The 17,647-nt window shown below is 37.4% G+C and overlaps 1 protein-coding gene across 2 annotated transcripts in view; it reads right to left on the bottom strand.

The window, feature by feature from the left end:
* The window catches only part of TMEM259 (transmembrane protein 259), a 99,513-nt gene that overhangs the window by 79,068 nt on the left and 2,798 nt on the right, over positions 1 to 17,647 (bottom strand). For both annotated transcript variants that reach the window (XM_053702817.1, XM_053702816.1), the window contains exon 3: positions 16,482 to 16,739. In XM_053702817.1, the coding sequence (XP_053558792.1) occupies positions 16,482 to 16,739 (258 nt within the window). The remainder of the gene's footprint in view (positions 1 to 16,481; positions 16,740 to 17,647) is intronic.

Here is a 17,647-nt window from a genome sequence, read left to right as displayed (position 1 = left end):
GTCATGGACTGAGCAAAAGTACCCTCTTGATTTGCCTAAGAGGAAGTTGATGCCACACCTACCTTGAAGTTTCGAAAGGCACGAAAATTAGACTGTTTTGGCCTTTGATTTGGACCAGTCCTGAGGAAGGGCAAGCCCTTTTCCTCCAGTGATATTAGTAATGATCTCCTTCAAACCAGGCCCTAATAGGGTCTGTCTCCTGAAGGAAAGTTAAGTAGCTTATTTATTAAAGTCACGACAGCTGACCATGAGATAAGCCATAGCGCTCTGCGCGCCAGTATAGTAAAAACTGAATTCTTAGCCGTTAGTTTAGTCAAATGAACAAAGGCATCAGAAACAAAGGAATTGGCTAGCTTAAGTGCTCTTAGCTTGACAAGTATATTCATCCAATGGAGTCGCTACCTGTAAAGCCTCATCCAGAGACTCAAACCAGAACGCCGCAGCAGCAGTGACAGGAGCAATGCATGCAAGGGCTGCAGGATAAAACCTTGTTGAATAAACATTTTCCTAAGGTAACCCTCTAATTTTTTATCCATTGGATCTAAAAAAGCACAACTGTCCTCGACAGGGATAGTGGCATGCTTAGCAAGAGTAGAAACTCTTCTCTCCACCTTAGGGACCGTCTGCCATAAGTCCCGTGTGGTGGCATCTGTTAGAAACATTTTTCTAAAAATAGGAGGGGAAGAGAACGGCACACCTGGTCTATCCCATTCCTTATTAATAATTTCTGTAAACCTCTTTAGGTATTGGAAAAAACATCAGTACACACCGGCACTGCATAGTATCTATTCAGTCTACACAATTTTTAAATCAAGTTAACAAGCAAATATAAAAAACGTTACTGTGCCTTTAAGAGAAACAAATTTTGTCAAAATTTGAAAAACAGTGAAAAAAGGCAGTAAATCAAACGAAATTTTTACAGTATATGTAATAAGTTAACAGAGCATTGCACCCACTTGCAAATGGATGATTAACCCCTTAATGCAAAAAACAGATAAAAAAAAAAGACAGACTTTTTTAACAGACACAACAAAACTGCCACAGTTGAGCTGTGGATTACCTTCCCTATAAACGATTTTGGAAGTCTTTTTAGCCCTTTAGAGATGTCCTGTAGTATTCATGGGACTGCTGAGGGAATCTGGATGATTCATTTTGTAATTTTAACTGCGCAAAAAAAAAAACGCTAAATTAGGCCCCTCCCACTCATATTACAACAGTGGGAAGCCTCAGTTAACAGTTTCTATGCAGAATTTAAGCCAGCCATGTGGAAAAATTAGGCCCCAATAAGTTTTATCACCAAACATATGTCAAAAAACGATTAAACATGCCAGCAAACGTTTTAAAACACATTTTTATAAGAGTATGTATCTCTATTAATAAGCCTGATACCAGTCGCTATCACTGCATTTAAGGCTTTACTTACATTACTTCGGTATCAGCAGCATTTTCTTAGTCAATTCCATTCCTTAGAAAAATATTTTACTGCACATACCTTATTTGCAGGAAAACCTGCATGCCATTCCCCCTCTGAAGTACCTCACTCCTCAAAATGTGTGAGAACAGCAAATGGATCTTAGTTACTTCTGCTAAGATCATAGAAAAACGCAGGCAGATTCTTCTTCCAAATACTGCCTGAGATAAACAGCACACTCCGGTGCCATTTAAAAATAACAAACTTTTGATTGAAGAAATAAACTAAGTATAAAACACCACAGTCCTCTCCCGACCTCCATCTATGTTGAGGGTTGCAAGAGAATGACTGGATATGGCAGTTAGGGGAGGAGCTATATAGCAGCGCTGATGTGGGTGAACTCTTGCAACTTCCTGTTGGGAAGGAGAATATCCCATAAGTAATGGATGATCCGTGGACTGGATACACTTAACAAGAGAAAAACTATTTAAAAAACTCAAAAGCTCTAAGGACTGTATATCAATAACAGGACAAAGCCTTACACATTTATCTATACAGTACATATAATCAGCAATAGCAAACAATACACTAATTGTGCAAACAGATAATAGTGCACATCAATTTAAATAATTCCCATCAATCTAGGGCTAGGTGTAAATAACAAGCTGGGCACTATATTGTGCAAAGCATAGTCCCAAATCACTTGGTTTAATATAAACAATTCAAATGATGACTATAATTTCTGGGTTGCACATAAGCCAGGAGTAGCTGTAAATTTATACTTATTTATACTGCCCTGTAAAAGTAAACGTCTTTAGGCCAAGTGCATAACCATAAAACACAATACCATGTGCAGGAGCTCAGTGGAGTAAAGCATCTGGTGCGGTGTGCAGACCATCTAATTGCAAACCAACTAATCGATTATGAGATTCTTTGACAATTATTTTCATAATCGATTATAACGATTAGTTATTGCAACTCTATTAAAAATAGAAATGTATCTCCCCAATCTTGGCCTGCTGCAGGACTGAAGAGTTGATTACATGAGCCGTATGTCCTCCATGAAAGCTCTTTTGCAACCTCTGAAAGAGACTAATATAGCTGTGGAACATGTTATGTTCAAGCACAGTACTATTTCAAAAACTAATGGAGAAAGAGGTCAACTTTGATGATTAATTTCAGCCAAGAGAGAGGTTGGCAAGTTTACTTCATAAATAAATACTGGTCTATTTAATATGATACTGGATATTAAAGGGATACCACTCAAAATCTGCACCTTTTTTTTTTTTTTACAAAATATTGTTTAAACATTTTTAAAAGGACTCAAAACATTTTTCAGATTGACCATATAATTTAAAAAACGTATTTTATCTTGCTTCATTCTGTTGGTATCCTTTGCTTAAAGGGACATTCCGGTCAAAATGTAAATGCACATTTGAATTGAATTTGAATAGAAACAGATTTGCAACACACATGTATTTGCAAAAATACTTCTAGTAAAAGTAAGCACTGTTTTAGTATTAACAGTTTTCTCTGTACATGCATGTGAAGCATAGCTAGATATTGTCAATTCACCAGAATCAAATAATGCAGCTGCTCAGAGCACCAGTGGGGCTTGTATCAAGCTAGTAATTAACAAACTGAGTCATTACCAGATAGTACAGGCACCTTAGGCTCTCTAAGCAAATGCTGTGTTTAAAATGCTGGTGCACGGTGCATACTTAAATACACTTTTGAAACAGCTATAGCTTTTATTAGAAGCATTTGTACTAATACATGTATATTACAAAAATACTTCTATTCAAAACTAAAATGCATCCATGTGGATTCAAATTTTGGCTGAAATGTCCCTTTAAGGAGCACTACTGAGAGCTAGCTGAGCAGATTGGGTGAGACAATGACCAGAGGCATATATATGCAGCCACCAATCAGCAGCTAGCTCATGAACCTACCTAGGTATGTTTTCAAACAAAGGATACCAAGAGAAGGAAACAAATTAGATAAATATAAATTGTAAAGTAGTTTGAAATTCTATGCTCTAAATCTTGAAAGAGAAATACTGGGTTCCATGTCCAGCTGAAGAAGTACATGTATGTGCATAACCTGTCCATGTGCCAGCAAATAAAACAGCATGTGATAAGACGCTGTCTGTAGTGGCTTAGAAACAGGCAGACATATAGAGGTTTAAAGGTTATAAAGTATATTAATATAACAATGTTGGTTATGCAAAGCTGGGGAATGGGTAGTAAAGGCATTATCTATCTTTTTAAACAGTAACAGTTTTAGTGTAGACTGTCCCTTTAAAGGGGAAACAGGTGACAGTTTGGTATCACTTCCCATGTAGCAGTTCATCTGATAGTTAGCAAGATAACACTACATGCTAAAGCATTCACACAGGCTGTACTCACACTGTATCTGCAGCAGTCATTATCACTGATTAAACACACGCCAGGCAGAGACCAAGTTCCAGGTCTAGATAAGTCTAGACATATAGGAGGGTCACCCAGGCTCTGTGAAAAGCTCCATCTGAACTGCAGAGTACAACTACAATAGCACGGTTACTACTCAAAATGCTATTGCTTTTTCCTCCTGTGCCTTTATTTTTTTAACCCATTACAGAATCAGCTGATAAAATTCTGCATCTTTGTACTAGGCACTAACATCTTGGCACGCACGTATAGTTGCATCGTGTGACAGGAGCACAGCACTTTCACCGATCAGTGACATTGTGGGTTTGTTTTTTTTGACAGCTGTACCTTGCACTTTGGATTACTTGAACAGCAGCATAAGAGTTACAGTTGTGCAGTTTTTAACATAGTTTAAAAGTTACATAAATATAAAAAAGCCCTTATGAATAATATAGAAAAATGCAGCTACTGCAAAAATGTACAGCTCCCCCTCTCTGTTGTGCACTGAAGACCATGATACAGCTTGTCAAGAAGACAACAATATCACTTATTTGAAGGTGCAACATTTTTGTCACAAGGTACAAGAATACTTACATTCCAAGATGGCAGAGAGCACAAGCCAGAGTGAAGATGCAGATCATCACTAACCAGTGTCTGGCTCCTAGATTTCATATATCAGCACATTTCAAGTAGAGGCAACACTCTGAAACACTTAACAAAAGCACCTTTGGAGACGCTACCTGAAATAGACAATCCTTACAATCAAGAGACATGCAACAAATCCACTTGAAAAACTTAAAGCCGCTATTGAGAATCAAGTGGTCCAGCAGATACACATGACTCATCAGACTATGCGTGAAATACACGTGCTTTCAATATTTCATATTTTGGCCAGCCATATTGGAATGGAAATGCTATTTAGAAAGCAAGTGAGACAACAAACACACTTGTATTCTTGCTGTGAATTATTTGCCATCTGCTTGCTGGCAAGCCCCAATGTAGCAGCAGCCAGACACCACTGTGGAAAAAGTACTTGTATATGCAGAATTTTTTGGTCCAATTACGGATTTAAGCTTTTTTTTGTCTCTAGGCACACACAGGGAAAAAAATATATACTGAATTTTTTCTTCTTCAAATGCTTAAAATAAAAAAACCTGTGAAAGAACCCCCCAATGCCCCCATAAAATAAGAACACTGCAATTTCAAACCAATGTAGTCCTGGTTTGCAAAAATAACTTGTTAGTTGATTGGTTTTTTTTCAAGTAAAGCTTGAAAACAGAATAAATAATATTTGCCCTTTATTTTCCCTGCAATTTTTTTTTTTGGAATAAGCATGGAAAAAAAAAAAAAAGATAAAAGTGATCACCCTTGAAAACAAATATATATATATATATATAAAACCTTAAACCTTTTAGATCTTAGCTGAGAGCTTGTAAGTGAGTGCTGGGTTTTCTCTGTGTGTTGTATTAATTTGTTTTGTAATTTTCCCTATGGTTCTTGCACCCAGACCTGTCTGGGGTTAACTGCTTGTGGCTCTGGGGACAGCACAGCTTCCTGTGAGTGCCAGTGGCACCCAGGGCTGAGCATGTTGCAGGGTCATGGGATGTGTACCCGGTCCGGTATGAGAGTGCAGTTCCCTTCCGTGTTTTGTATATGTCTAGGGTGGTTACATATTCCTGTGCACCCTTCCCTTGTTTTCAGTTTGTTTTGATTTGAAAGCTTGCATTGTGTGGCTGTTTTAGGGTCTCAGGTATTGGAAAGGACCTTGACGTGGTACCTGAGCTTGTCCCATTTGGCCAGATGCGGTGACTAACCTTTCCATTTTTGCTTTTAGATCTTAGCTGAGAGCTTGTAAGTGAGTGCTGGGTTTTCTCTGTGTGTATATATGTATATATGTGTATATATATATATATATATATATATATATATATATATATATATATATATATATATATATATATATATATATATATATATATATATATATATATATATATATATATATATACACACACACACATATAAAACCTTAAAGGGAAACAAGTCAAAATAAACTTTTATGATTCAGATAGAGCATGCAGTTTTAAGGCCGTTTCCAATTGACTTCCATTATCAAATGTTGCTCAGTCTTTTTATATTCACACACTCTGGGGAACAAGATCCTACTGAGCATGTGCATAAACTCAGGGTATACATATACTAGTCTGTGATTGGCTGATGTTTGTCACATGATAGAAGGGGCCGAAAATGGGAGAAAAAATACATTTGTCAGAAAAAAAAAAATCTACTGCTTATTTGAAATTCAGATTAAGTGCTATTGCATTGTTGTTGTTTTTTTATTATTATGTACTTGTTAATTATTCTACTGCATTGAGTGGTCCTTTAAAAGGGACTGCAAAGTTAAAATTAAACTTTCATGATTCAAATAGAGCAGGGTTATTTTAATTTCCCCCCCCCCCCCCCCCCAAGAACCAGTGCCATGATACCACATACCTTTGTGACCCTATTTTGGCCTGAACATTTTTGAAGTAATATAAAACAAGATAGCTGCAATTTTTGGCAAAGTGAGTAAAATGTGTGAGTACTTTATATGTGGCTGTACTCAAACTTGAAAGTGTTGTAAAAAGGTAATAACACACTCTGCATGCACTCTCATATTACACACACACTCCTATTACACACACACTCCTATTACACACACACTCCTATTACACACACACACTCCTATTACACACACACACTCCTATTACACACACACACTCCTATTACACACACACACTCCTATTACACACACACACTCCTATTACACACACACACTCCTATTACACACACACACTCCTATTACACACACACACTCCTATTACACACACTCCTATTACACACACACACACACTCCTATTACACACACACACACACTCCTATTACACACACACACACACTCCTATTACACACACACACACACTCCTATTACACACACACACACACTCCTATTACACACACACACACTCCTATTACACACACACACACTCTCCTATTACACACACACACACACTCCTATTACACACACACACACACTCCTATTACACACACACACACACTCCTATTACACACACACACTCCTATTACACACACACACACTCCTATTACACACACACACACTCCTATTACACACACACACACACTCCTATTACACACACACACACTCCTATTACACACACACACACTCCTATTACACACACACACACTCCTATTACACACACACACACCTATTACACACACACACACACCTATTACACACACACACACACCTATTACACACACACACACCTATTACACACACACACACACACACACCTATTACACACACACACACACACCTATTACACACACACACACACACCTATTACACACACACACACACACCTATTACACACACACACACACACCTATTACACACACACACACACCTATTACACACACACACACACCTATTACACACACACACACACACCTATTACACACACACACACCTATTACACACACACACACCTATTACACACACACACACTCTCCTATTACACACACACACACTCTCCTATTACACACACACACACTCTCCTAATTACACACACACACACACACTCCTATTACACACACACACACACACTCCTATTACACACACACACACACTCCTATTACACACACACACTCCTATTACACACACACACACTCCTATTACACACACACACACTCCTATTACACACACACACACTCCTATTACACACACACACACTCCTATTACACACACACACACTCCTATTACACACACACTCCTATTACACACACACACACTCCTATTACACACACACACACTCCTATTACACACACACACACCTATTACACACACACACACTCCTATTACACACACACACACTCCTATTACACACACACACACTCCTATTACACACACACACACTCCTATTACACACACACACACTCCTATTACACACACACACTCCTATTACACACACTCCTATTACACACACACACACTCCTATTACACACACACTCTGATACAACACATGTACACACCACATGCACTCTCATTTTACAAATACACACACACGCACACACACCACATGCACTCTCATTTTACCAATACACACACGTCACACGCACTCTCATTTTACAAATACACACACGCCACACGCACTCTCATTTTACAAATACACACACGCCACACGCACTCTCATTTTACAAATACACACACGCCACACGCACTCTCATTTTACAAATACACACACGCCACACGCACTCTCATTTTACAAATACACACACGCCACACGCACTCTCATTTTACAAATACACACACGCCACACGCACTCTCATTTTACAAATACACACACGCCCTCTCATTTTACAAATACACACACGCCACACGCACTCTCATTTTACAAATACACACAACCACACGCACTCTCATTTTACAAATACACACAACCACACGCACTCTCATTTTACAAATACACACAACCACACGCACTCTCATTTTACAAATACACACACCACACGCACTCTCATTTTACAAATACACACACCACACGCACTCTCATTTTACAAATACACATACCACACGCACTCTCATTTTACAAATACACACACCACACGCACTCTCATTTTACAAATACACACACCACACACACTCTCATTTTACAAATACACACACTCTCATATTACACAAACAAACACACACTCTCATACAACATACACCACATGCACTCTCATTTTACAAATACACACCACACACACACACTCTCCTACAACACACATACAAGTCGTGACCCAGTAAAATATTGTGTTGCATTTTTATACAACTTTCCAATTTACTTATAGCCTACTAAGCTAGGAAAACAGATGTATATAGAGATATACAGTAAAGCGCTATAAATACACCCCAAAATATGTAGCAATAATCACAATAAGTAATACATGTGTATGCAATAAAAAAACATAGAAGAAATATTCACATGTATATGCACAGGTATCTGATTAATTAGTCCAATCAAAAACCAGTACTTACAAGACCAGAGTCCACAGGTAAAAGTTCAATAAATATATTATAATACACTAGGCTGATAACTGCCAAAAAAGTGTTTTGTTCCCCTCTCATATACTTCCTGTGCAGCTGCAGCTCGCGCAAGGCTTGGACATCCCGATATCTTACAACCTAATACCAGAGTGATCCAGAGTGGACATCAGGGGGATACATTTGGCAGTCGGCCTTGATGCGAACAGTACATACATCTATCTTGTGACTGTTTTTAATCCTATGTGTTTGTTCAAATAAACTGTTATACACTACATTTGAGTCGGCGCTCCTCTTCTTTTCTTATTACTAAGCTAGGAGTACAACATGTAAGGTAAGTGAGGGTAAAGGGGGTTTGATTTTATTAAAAAAAAACATTTTTTCTTGCAGGAAATTAAACTAAGTATTAAATTATATAATTTTTTTTTTTTTGTTTTTTTAAGTGATTGGATTCATGTCCCTTTAATGATATATTAATGAAAAGTTAAAATACAAAAAAAAGTGTTTTGCTTTTTTCCTAAGTACCCACCTTTCCACGAGTGGCTTGTTTTAGCAATAATGGGCTAGATTACAAATGGTGCGCTAACATCAGGGTTATTTTCACGAGTATTACAGGTTGAAAGTACAGGTATACCCCACTCATATAGCGGGTTAGGGACTGGAGCCTCGCTGTAAAGTGAAAACCGCCTTAAAGTGAAACAAGGCAGTTTTAGCTTTCTTTTCACGTTCCAGTGTGTTTAAAAACCTGTTTAAACTAACATATATTAGTGGTGCAATAGCATTAAGTTTAGTTTAACACTAGCTCAGCACAGTATTCAATAAATACTGTACCTGTAAAATAGTGACAATTACTGTAGTAAAATTTGTCAGACTATAGCACTGAGACACAGATTGCACTGTAATGCTGTAAAAAGGGTGAATTGCACATAACAAAATGGTGCCAGTCACTTTTCTCGCAATCTCACAATGATTACAGCACTGTTTCAAAATCACTGGAGGATGAACTTCAGCTCCACAAAGCGCTGTATTAGCGAATCGCTGTAAAGTGAAGCGCTGTAAAGTGAGGTATACCTGTAAATGCATTTGCTTTAAGAATGAATTTCTTAATTTCAAAAAACGTTAATTTTTTAAGAGTCACTGAGGACTACCAGGATAAAAGTGTTTACGGATGGGTGATAGTAGTTTATAAAGCCAGACCCCCAGAGACCATGGCGCAGGAGATACCACACTAGGAGAAACCTCTCCACAGTTGACCGTAGTTCGAGGTCTGACAGTGACAATCAGATGTCTACAACAGCCACACAGGCTACTGGAGAATCTACCCAACAGGTTTTTCAGGGGGTCACTACAAGGGCCGGTGCTATAAAAAGAAACCAAGGCAAAACCCACGGAGGGGCGGGTTCCAACCAAAGGCCGCCCTTCTTCAGGAAATAACCAATGGCTCCGATATAGTCATTAATATCAGTAAACATGAGTTTAGACCATCTGAACTCAGTGTTGAATAAAGGCCTGTCTTTTGTTCTGACTAGTCACTCTTTGGACTTTGAACTAAAATTCTCAAACTTAGGGAACATTTTCAGGACCAAGAATTTGAGACAACAGATGCGAGACTAGAAAAAAAAAAAAAGGGAGTACAATTGAACCCATCAATACCCATCCCAGCATCCGTACGTTTACTTGCATGTTTAATATGGAAACACAAGAGACATGGGATCAAGACGATACAACCTAACTCATGATGAGAGAACAGCAATACAGACACTTAAAGGGACACTGTAGTCACAAAAAAACTAAGCATGGATCAAAAGAAAGTACTATAATAAACACATTTATAATGCCCTTCATGCTTCTAAAAAGTACAGTTTAAAAGAAAATTATCACCAAATTTTTAACCATTTCCAAACCCACTCACTCTGTATCTGACAGCGTTGTCAAATCCGGACTGACAACCGTGGTTGGAAGATGGCGACTTTTTTCTGATCTGCGCATGCGCAAGTTAGCGGGACGTCACTGAATACGTCACAGTATTCATTTTGGTTGTGGATGCGGTAGACCCGCTAGTACTTTGGGTGTAAGTTCCGATTCATCCGGACCAATTACGCATGCGCAAGCAAAAGAATTTAAGCGCGCATGCGCAATATTACGACAAAACATTATAATTATATGCAAAAACTAAGTATCTGATTGGCTAATAGTTTGGGACATGTACTGCCCATATCGGAGGGCTGGATTATGTGACATCACCAGCAAATATTAAAAATATATTTTATGGCGTTATGCAGCTTCATTTATGGATAAAAGTAGGTCACTTTTATATTGTTTAGATTTGTGTTTGGAAATGTGGGGTCCGTTTTAAATGAAAATTGAAAAAGTTAGTATTCCTTTAAGGATGAGCCCAGTATTGTAATTTGTTCAGTGTACAAAGGTGGAGAATTAGTCGTTATGGATTATGAGCTGTACAGGGGAGAGATCTACAAACAACTTAAGAATCAAGCCACCTACAGGGTACTTCAAAACAATCCAACACATGTCTTTAAAAGACAGATAGATATGGTATTTGAAAGAGGATATGCAGAAGGCAACTTTACCAAATATACCTTTGAGTATCTGACTGTCCCATTCTCTACACACTCCCCAAAGTACATATAAGACCTGAAAAACCCACCAGGGAGGCCCATTGTGTTAGCAAGGGGCTCTAGGCTCCAACCTATTACTACGTATCTGGATGTCATCCTACAGCCCAGTGACCAATATGAAGTCATATTTGAGAGATTCAACACAAATGATCAAAGCTCTCAGGACATATGGTGATGTAGGAGAAGAAATACTCACTACCTTGATGTGACGAGTTTGTACACAATTATTCCACATCAGGTGGGAATTACAGCGGTCCACCATGCACTGAATAGATTGCCATATATTGGTCCACCTGTTGATTACATTTTGGAACTTTTAGAGCTTTGCCATATGAAGAATTACTTCCGTTTTGAAGTTAATTTCTATTTACAAATTACTGGAACCGCGATGGGCTCCAACATGGTACCTGTTTATGCGAACATCTTCATGGAACAGTATGAAATTGATGTAATGCATGTCTTTGAAAACCCCAACATTTGTTTATATAAACAATACATAGATTTATTCATCATTTGGAGTGGAACCCAAGACACTCAGTGGATTGATGGACTTAAACAATTTGGACCATCAGGTCAAATTGAAGGCTACAATTAGTGACCAACAAGTAGATTTCTTAGATTTAAGAATGTACAAGGAAGAGGGAACACTAAAGACCACCCTATTTAGAAAGGAAACAGACAGAAATTCCATCAGCAAGAAGCTACCACCCAAGAAACATGATTAAAGCTGTCCCTAAAAGGACAGATGCTTCCAGTTATCAGGAACAACTCTTACCCTATTTGCAAAGAACAACAACCTGATGAGTTGGAAATTTGATTCCTACAAAGAGGGTATGATCACAAAACCATTAGAGATACAGTCCAGCCTTTGTAATGTGAAACAAGATGGTCTGCTGAAAGATGCATAAAGTGACCAAATAGATCCAAGACTCACTTTCCTCACAACATATGCGACTGGAACAGCTGCAATATCAACACATATACAAAAACATTGGGAAATCATAGCTTCAGACCCATCTTTGCCAGCATTGTTTCAACAATCACCACAAATAGCATTTCGAAGGTCTCACAACCTGAGAGATCAACTAGTTAATACAGACCCAATACAAAGCTATAAAGAAACATCTTGGCTTAAGATAAAAAAAATGGGATCATTTAGGTGCGTTTATTGTACCACCGGTAATTCAATGATTACTGGCAGCACATTTCATCATCCTTACACTAATCAAAAATGTCAAATAAAACACCACCTTACATGTACCATCAAGTTCGTAGTATACCTACTCAGCTGCCCATTTGGGCTATATAATGTGGGCAAGATGGAGGATGACATCAGAACAAGACTAGCGAATCACCACTGATCGATCAAGAAGGCCTTACGGACTGGCAAAACTGAACTTCTAGTTGCTCGCCATTTCCTTCATTTGAAACATTCAGTAACCGATCTGAAGTTCAGGTTGATCGACCATATTTCACCCCTGAGAAGAGGAGGCGACAGAAGAAACTTGCTTCCTTGATGTAAAATGGACTAAATGCCCTCATGGAGTGGAATTGTTTCCTGTGAGAAGATAAGCAGTCCGAAAAGGTTGTTGAGAGTCCATGATCTGACAGACTAAATGGTTAAGCAGCATCTATGTTGAGGAAATACGATCCATATAGCATATACTCAATATTTTATTTCACTATGAGAGTACATGACCCATTTCCTTCTTGATATGCTATTATCCCAGTTTTACATTCAAATATACATTTACTAGACTCAACTATGGGGTAAAATGATAGGTGATTAGAAATACTACCGTTGGATACATTATTTAGATATGTGGTACTGTGTATCTACTTGTTGCTAAAGTAAGTCCTGTTCTAGACCGATTTCTTTAATTGTTTCACATGTTTAACCATATTGCTATGTTTATTTTAAGATGTTGCACATTGAATTTACACTTATTTTGCATTTTTACCATTTGGCTCTTATTTGGTATAATGCCAAAGTTAAACATCTATCCTTTTCTTTTTTATATATCCCATATCTCTCTTATTATACCCATATAGAATGCTCTACTACTTTGTACTTTAATAACATGTATGATGTGAGGCATTCATACAGGGACTGTTTGTCCAAGTTATAGCCATATAATTTTTAAAACACAACAAATATAGACCTGACAGCCTGCCACATCACTAAGGACAGTAATTATATAGACATGGTAAATAACCTACACCCGTTGATTATTTACATATGTCACAATATGTGAAATACAATAGATTTCTTCACTTCTTAATAATAACTACAGGGCCAGCCATGTTATGTGGCGATTGGTCTAAAAGCATTTGATATGTATAACTGAATGGCTGGAAGGGGCACGCATATTCGTTAATTTTAATTTTAGTTATAATTTTAACTCATCTTCAATCTCATCCAATAACTGGGGCACAAGTGTAGACTAATATAACCAAATCTCATACAGACATCACATAAACATTAGCCAATAAGAGTAGTCTAACAGTATCGCGTCTGCTTACAAGCTGACACCTCTGCCAAATGGGAGTATCGTAGATCAAGATCCCCCCAGATTGGTGTAGCGCTATGACGCGACATAGTGAGGAGGTGTGGATATAGAATGTAAACAGTATCCACGCATCGAGGTAGGATTTTATACCCTTTCAAACATACCTGTGATCTTTCACTACGCTAGTATCAGCATAGATGACTGACCATAAGTTGCATTACCAATAACGATTTACGCAGGAATACCACTGTTAACCATCCTAACACCACACCATCTACCGATATCGGTCTAAAGTAAGAGAGAGCATTAGATCTGGAGGACAAGATGCCCAGAATAACATGTTTATTGTGTTTGATTTTTATGTTTAATCATATCACAGATAGTAAGTTATTACAACAGATGATTCACTGAGTAGTTTATATAATGCTGATCATGCACAACTATATTGGATAGTTGTATAAGAATATATTTTCACTTGTTTGACTGTCATCAGTCACACTGATGACATCACTTCCTGGGGGTGGGGTATTTTACCCTTTAAAAAAGTTTGGGTTTGTTTGCTGTCTGAGGAAGGGGAGTGCTTTGATCCCCGAAACATCACGCTTTAATAAAGTATACACTTGATGTAAGTCCAGCCAGTTCGGACTCTTCGTTATATTATCTTCCATTTCTGTCACCCTGGCATGCTGAATATAGGTAAGAGTGCAAATCCCTTTGTTTATTATATACCTACATATATATCAGGTTTTTTCTATGTGAAGAACATTGGAATGTAACATATGCGTATGTACTTTGGGTTGCACGCTTTAGAAATAGAACTATAGGTATACACAGATATACATAGAAATATGTATTTACAATAAAACTAACATTGACCTGTATGTGAAGAACATTACAATGTGAAATATTAACTCCTGTCAGGTTAGAGCGTGAGCAACAGGTGTTAGTTTTTTGCACTCTCACCAAACTGGTCAGGTGGGCACCAGGGTGCAAAAATAGGAATAATAGGATTAGCAAGAAATAATCACTCTCTGGTTTTGAAAAACAAATATTTCACTACAGTGATGTTTTGAGGTATTCACCCCTTCTGAACACCTCGAAAGTCACGCTAGTAAAATATACTATTTGTTTTTCAAAACCAGAGAGTGCTTATTTCTTGCTTATATAGGAAGGGGATACTCTGTCCCCGAAACGCCACTACTTTCACAGTAAAAGATTTTTCATGGAAAGACCAGAGAGTGCCAGTTCAGATAGATAGATATATAGATAGATATATTAGGGCTGCACGATTAATTGCGATTTTAAATCATGGGAGTATGCGATTTTTTTGATAAAAAAAAAAAAAATCCTTCGATGTGGCTGACTGTACGGCATTGAGGATTTTTTTTGGAATAATAAAAATTTAAAAAAAACGCATACTGCCGCAATTTAAAATTGCGATTAATCGCATCATACGATTAACCGTGCAGCCATAGTACATACCCTAAGTTTCAGACTGCAGACGTCCTTAGGGTGGCGGGGGGGGGAGTATAAGTAAGTGACTTTCCCTCCTCTTCAGTCTCCTGCATGGGCTCTGCTTTTAGACATAGATTGATCGGCTGCTACTGAGATCACAAACAGAACACGTTTTTGTTTTGTTTTTTAAATCGCATACTCCCGCGATTTAAAATTGCGATTAATCCTGCAGCCCTAATAAATAAATATATATATATATATATATATATATATATATATATATATATATATATATATATATATATATATATATATATATATTTTATTTTATTTTTTTTCAATCCCAGCTAAGCAACTAGCACTGCTAATTGGCTCAGTGTCAATATCTGCTCATGTAAAGCAGTTCTCTGCAGCTCCTGAGCAGTACATTAACTATGTGTTTAAAGGGACAGAATTATATAACATTAATTTGAACGTTGACTGTCCCTTTAACCTCTTTGTGCGAGTTAAGCATGTAGAGTTGCAGGGTCAATAGTGATAAATTTATATCATCTAATGAATAGGAGCATGTCATTTTTTCACTATAATGACCCTAAAAACCATGTTTTTAGGTTAGGCTGTTAAAGGGACATAAAGTGTAAAAAGAAAATGCAAGCAGTAACGCAATAATAATAATAATAATCTCTGTGTGTTGAACCACTGAAAGAGGTTACAAACAGTCAGCTCTAAAGCAGAAACACACTACTGGGAGCTAGATGGACACATTTGGTGAGCCAATGACAAGAGGCATATGTGCAAAGACCAATCACCAGCAGTTTGCAGTAGTGCATTGCCACTCCTGACCCTAACTAGGTATGCTTTTTAACAAAGGATACCAAGGTACTTGTAGATCCCTTTAAAAGGAACAACACATTCAGATTTTAAAATTACCATACACAACCATGATTAAAACAGAAACACCTTATTTAATAATACCTTAATGGAACTGTTCTGGTACATGTCCATACTCAGCTCCTCCTCCTCTTCTTCATTTGATGGCTCTTTTTCCAACCCCATGAAAGTGTCACTGTCATAGAACTGCAGGAAAATGGGTGCACGGCTAGAATTCAGCTGAATCTCCACACGCAAGATCCCATCTCTGGGCCACTTATCCCGCACATGCTCCAAGCAGTTGATGGGAGAGCGTGAAAAGGCAATGTGAATATAGGCCAAAATAAAAAGCACCAAGAGAGCCTACGAAAAGGAACATACCATTATCAATACTTGTCCATTATAAAGCAGATTGCAGTTTTTTGAGTAACACAAAAGTATTGTGTTTTAACAGGATAAGTGTAGAGTTTAAAAAATGCTGTAAAGACACAGATTTACAAAATGCAATATCAGTAAAATACCTAAGGAAGTGACATAATATACCGAATGCAAATGAAGATACAGACTCGCACTCCAGTATTTTGTCTTCATTCTGCTGTATCCAGTAAGCATGGCATTATCCCCTGACAACTGACAAAATACTGCTCTTTGTCAGTTGAATATCTATGCTAATAAATGCTTTGTGCTCGGTAATATATAAAATTAAAGGGGCAATACAATACAGGTAGAAAAACTATTTATCCAAACTGATTTGGACGCAAAAAGGTTTGGATTTCCGAATACTTTCGATTTCGGAATATTTGCATCTGTAAAATGGCACAGCTTGGAGAGGGGATATGACAAATATGTAAGCAACGATATCTTATGTCATTTAGGCAATATTTACACATTATAATACAGCTTATAAATGCAATCTAAATGTAGTTTTATATAATGTTTAATACTTCTGTATACATAGTAACATGGGAAAGAAAGTACAGTACTGTAATCAGAAAGGTAACAGTTGCCGTTTTAAATAGAGACTTTTATTTGCAATTTAGAACACAAAAACCAAACCAAAGATGCAAGCAAAGAAAATTGTCACTTACTGGTGGGGAAAAATAAGAGTAAAAAATTTTGTTTTTAGAATAATATTAATGAAGATGTCTGGATTTTGGAATAATTATAGATTTTTTTTTTTTATTCATACCTTTATTAAATTATTCCATTATATATTATGAAATGTTAGCAATATTTGCCCTTAAAATCTGTGTGTTAAACCCTCCCGTAAA

The sequence above is a fragment of the Bombina bombina genome, chromosome 2 (assembly GCF_027579735.1).
Source record: "Bombina bombina isolate aBomBom1 chromosome 2, aBomBom1.pri, whole genome shotgun sequence".
Taxonomy (NCBI): Eukaryota; Metazoa; Chordata; class Amphibia; order Anura; family Bombinatoridae; genus Bombina; species Bombina bombina.
This window is presented reverse-complemented; position numbering and strand designations above follow the sequence as displayed.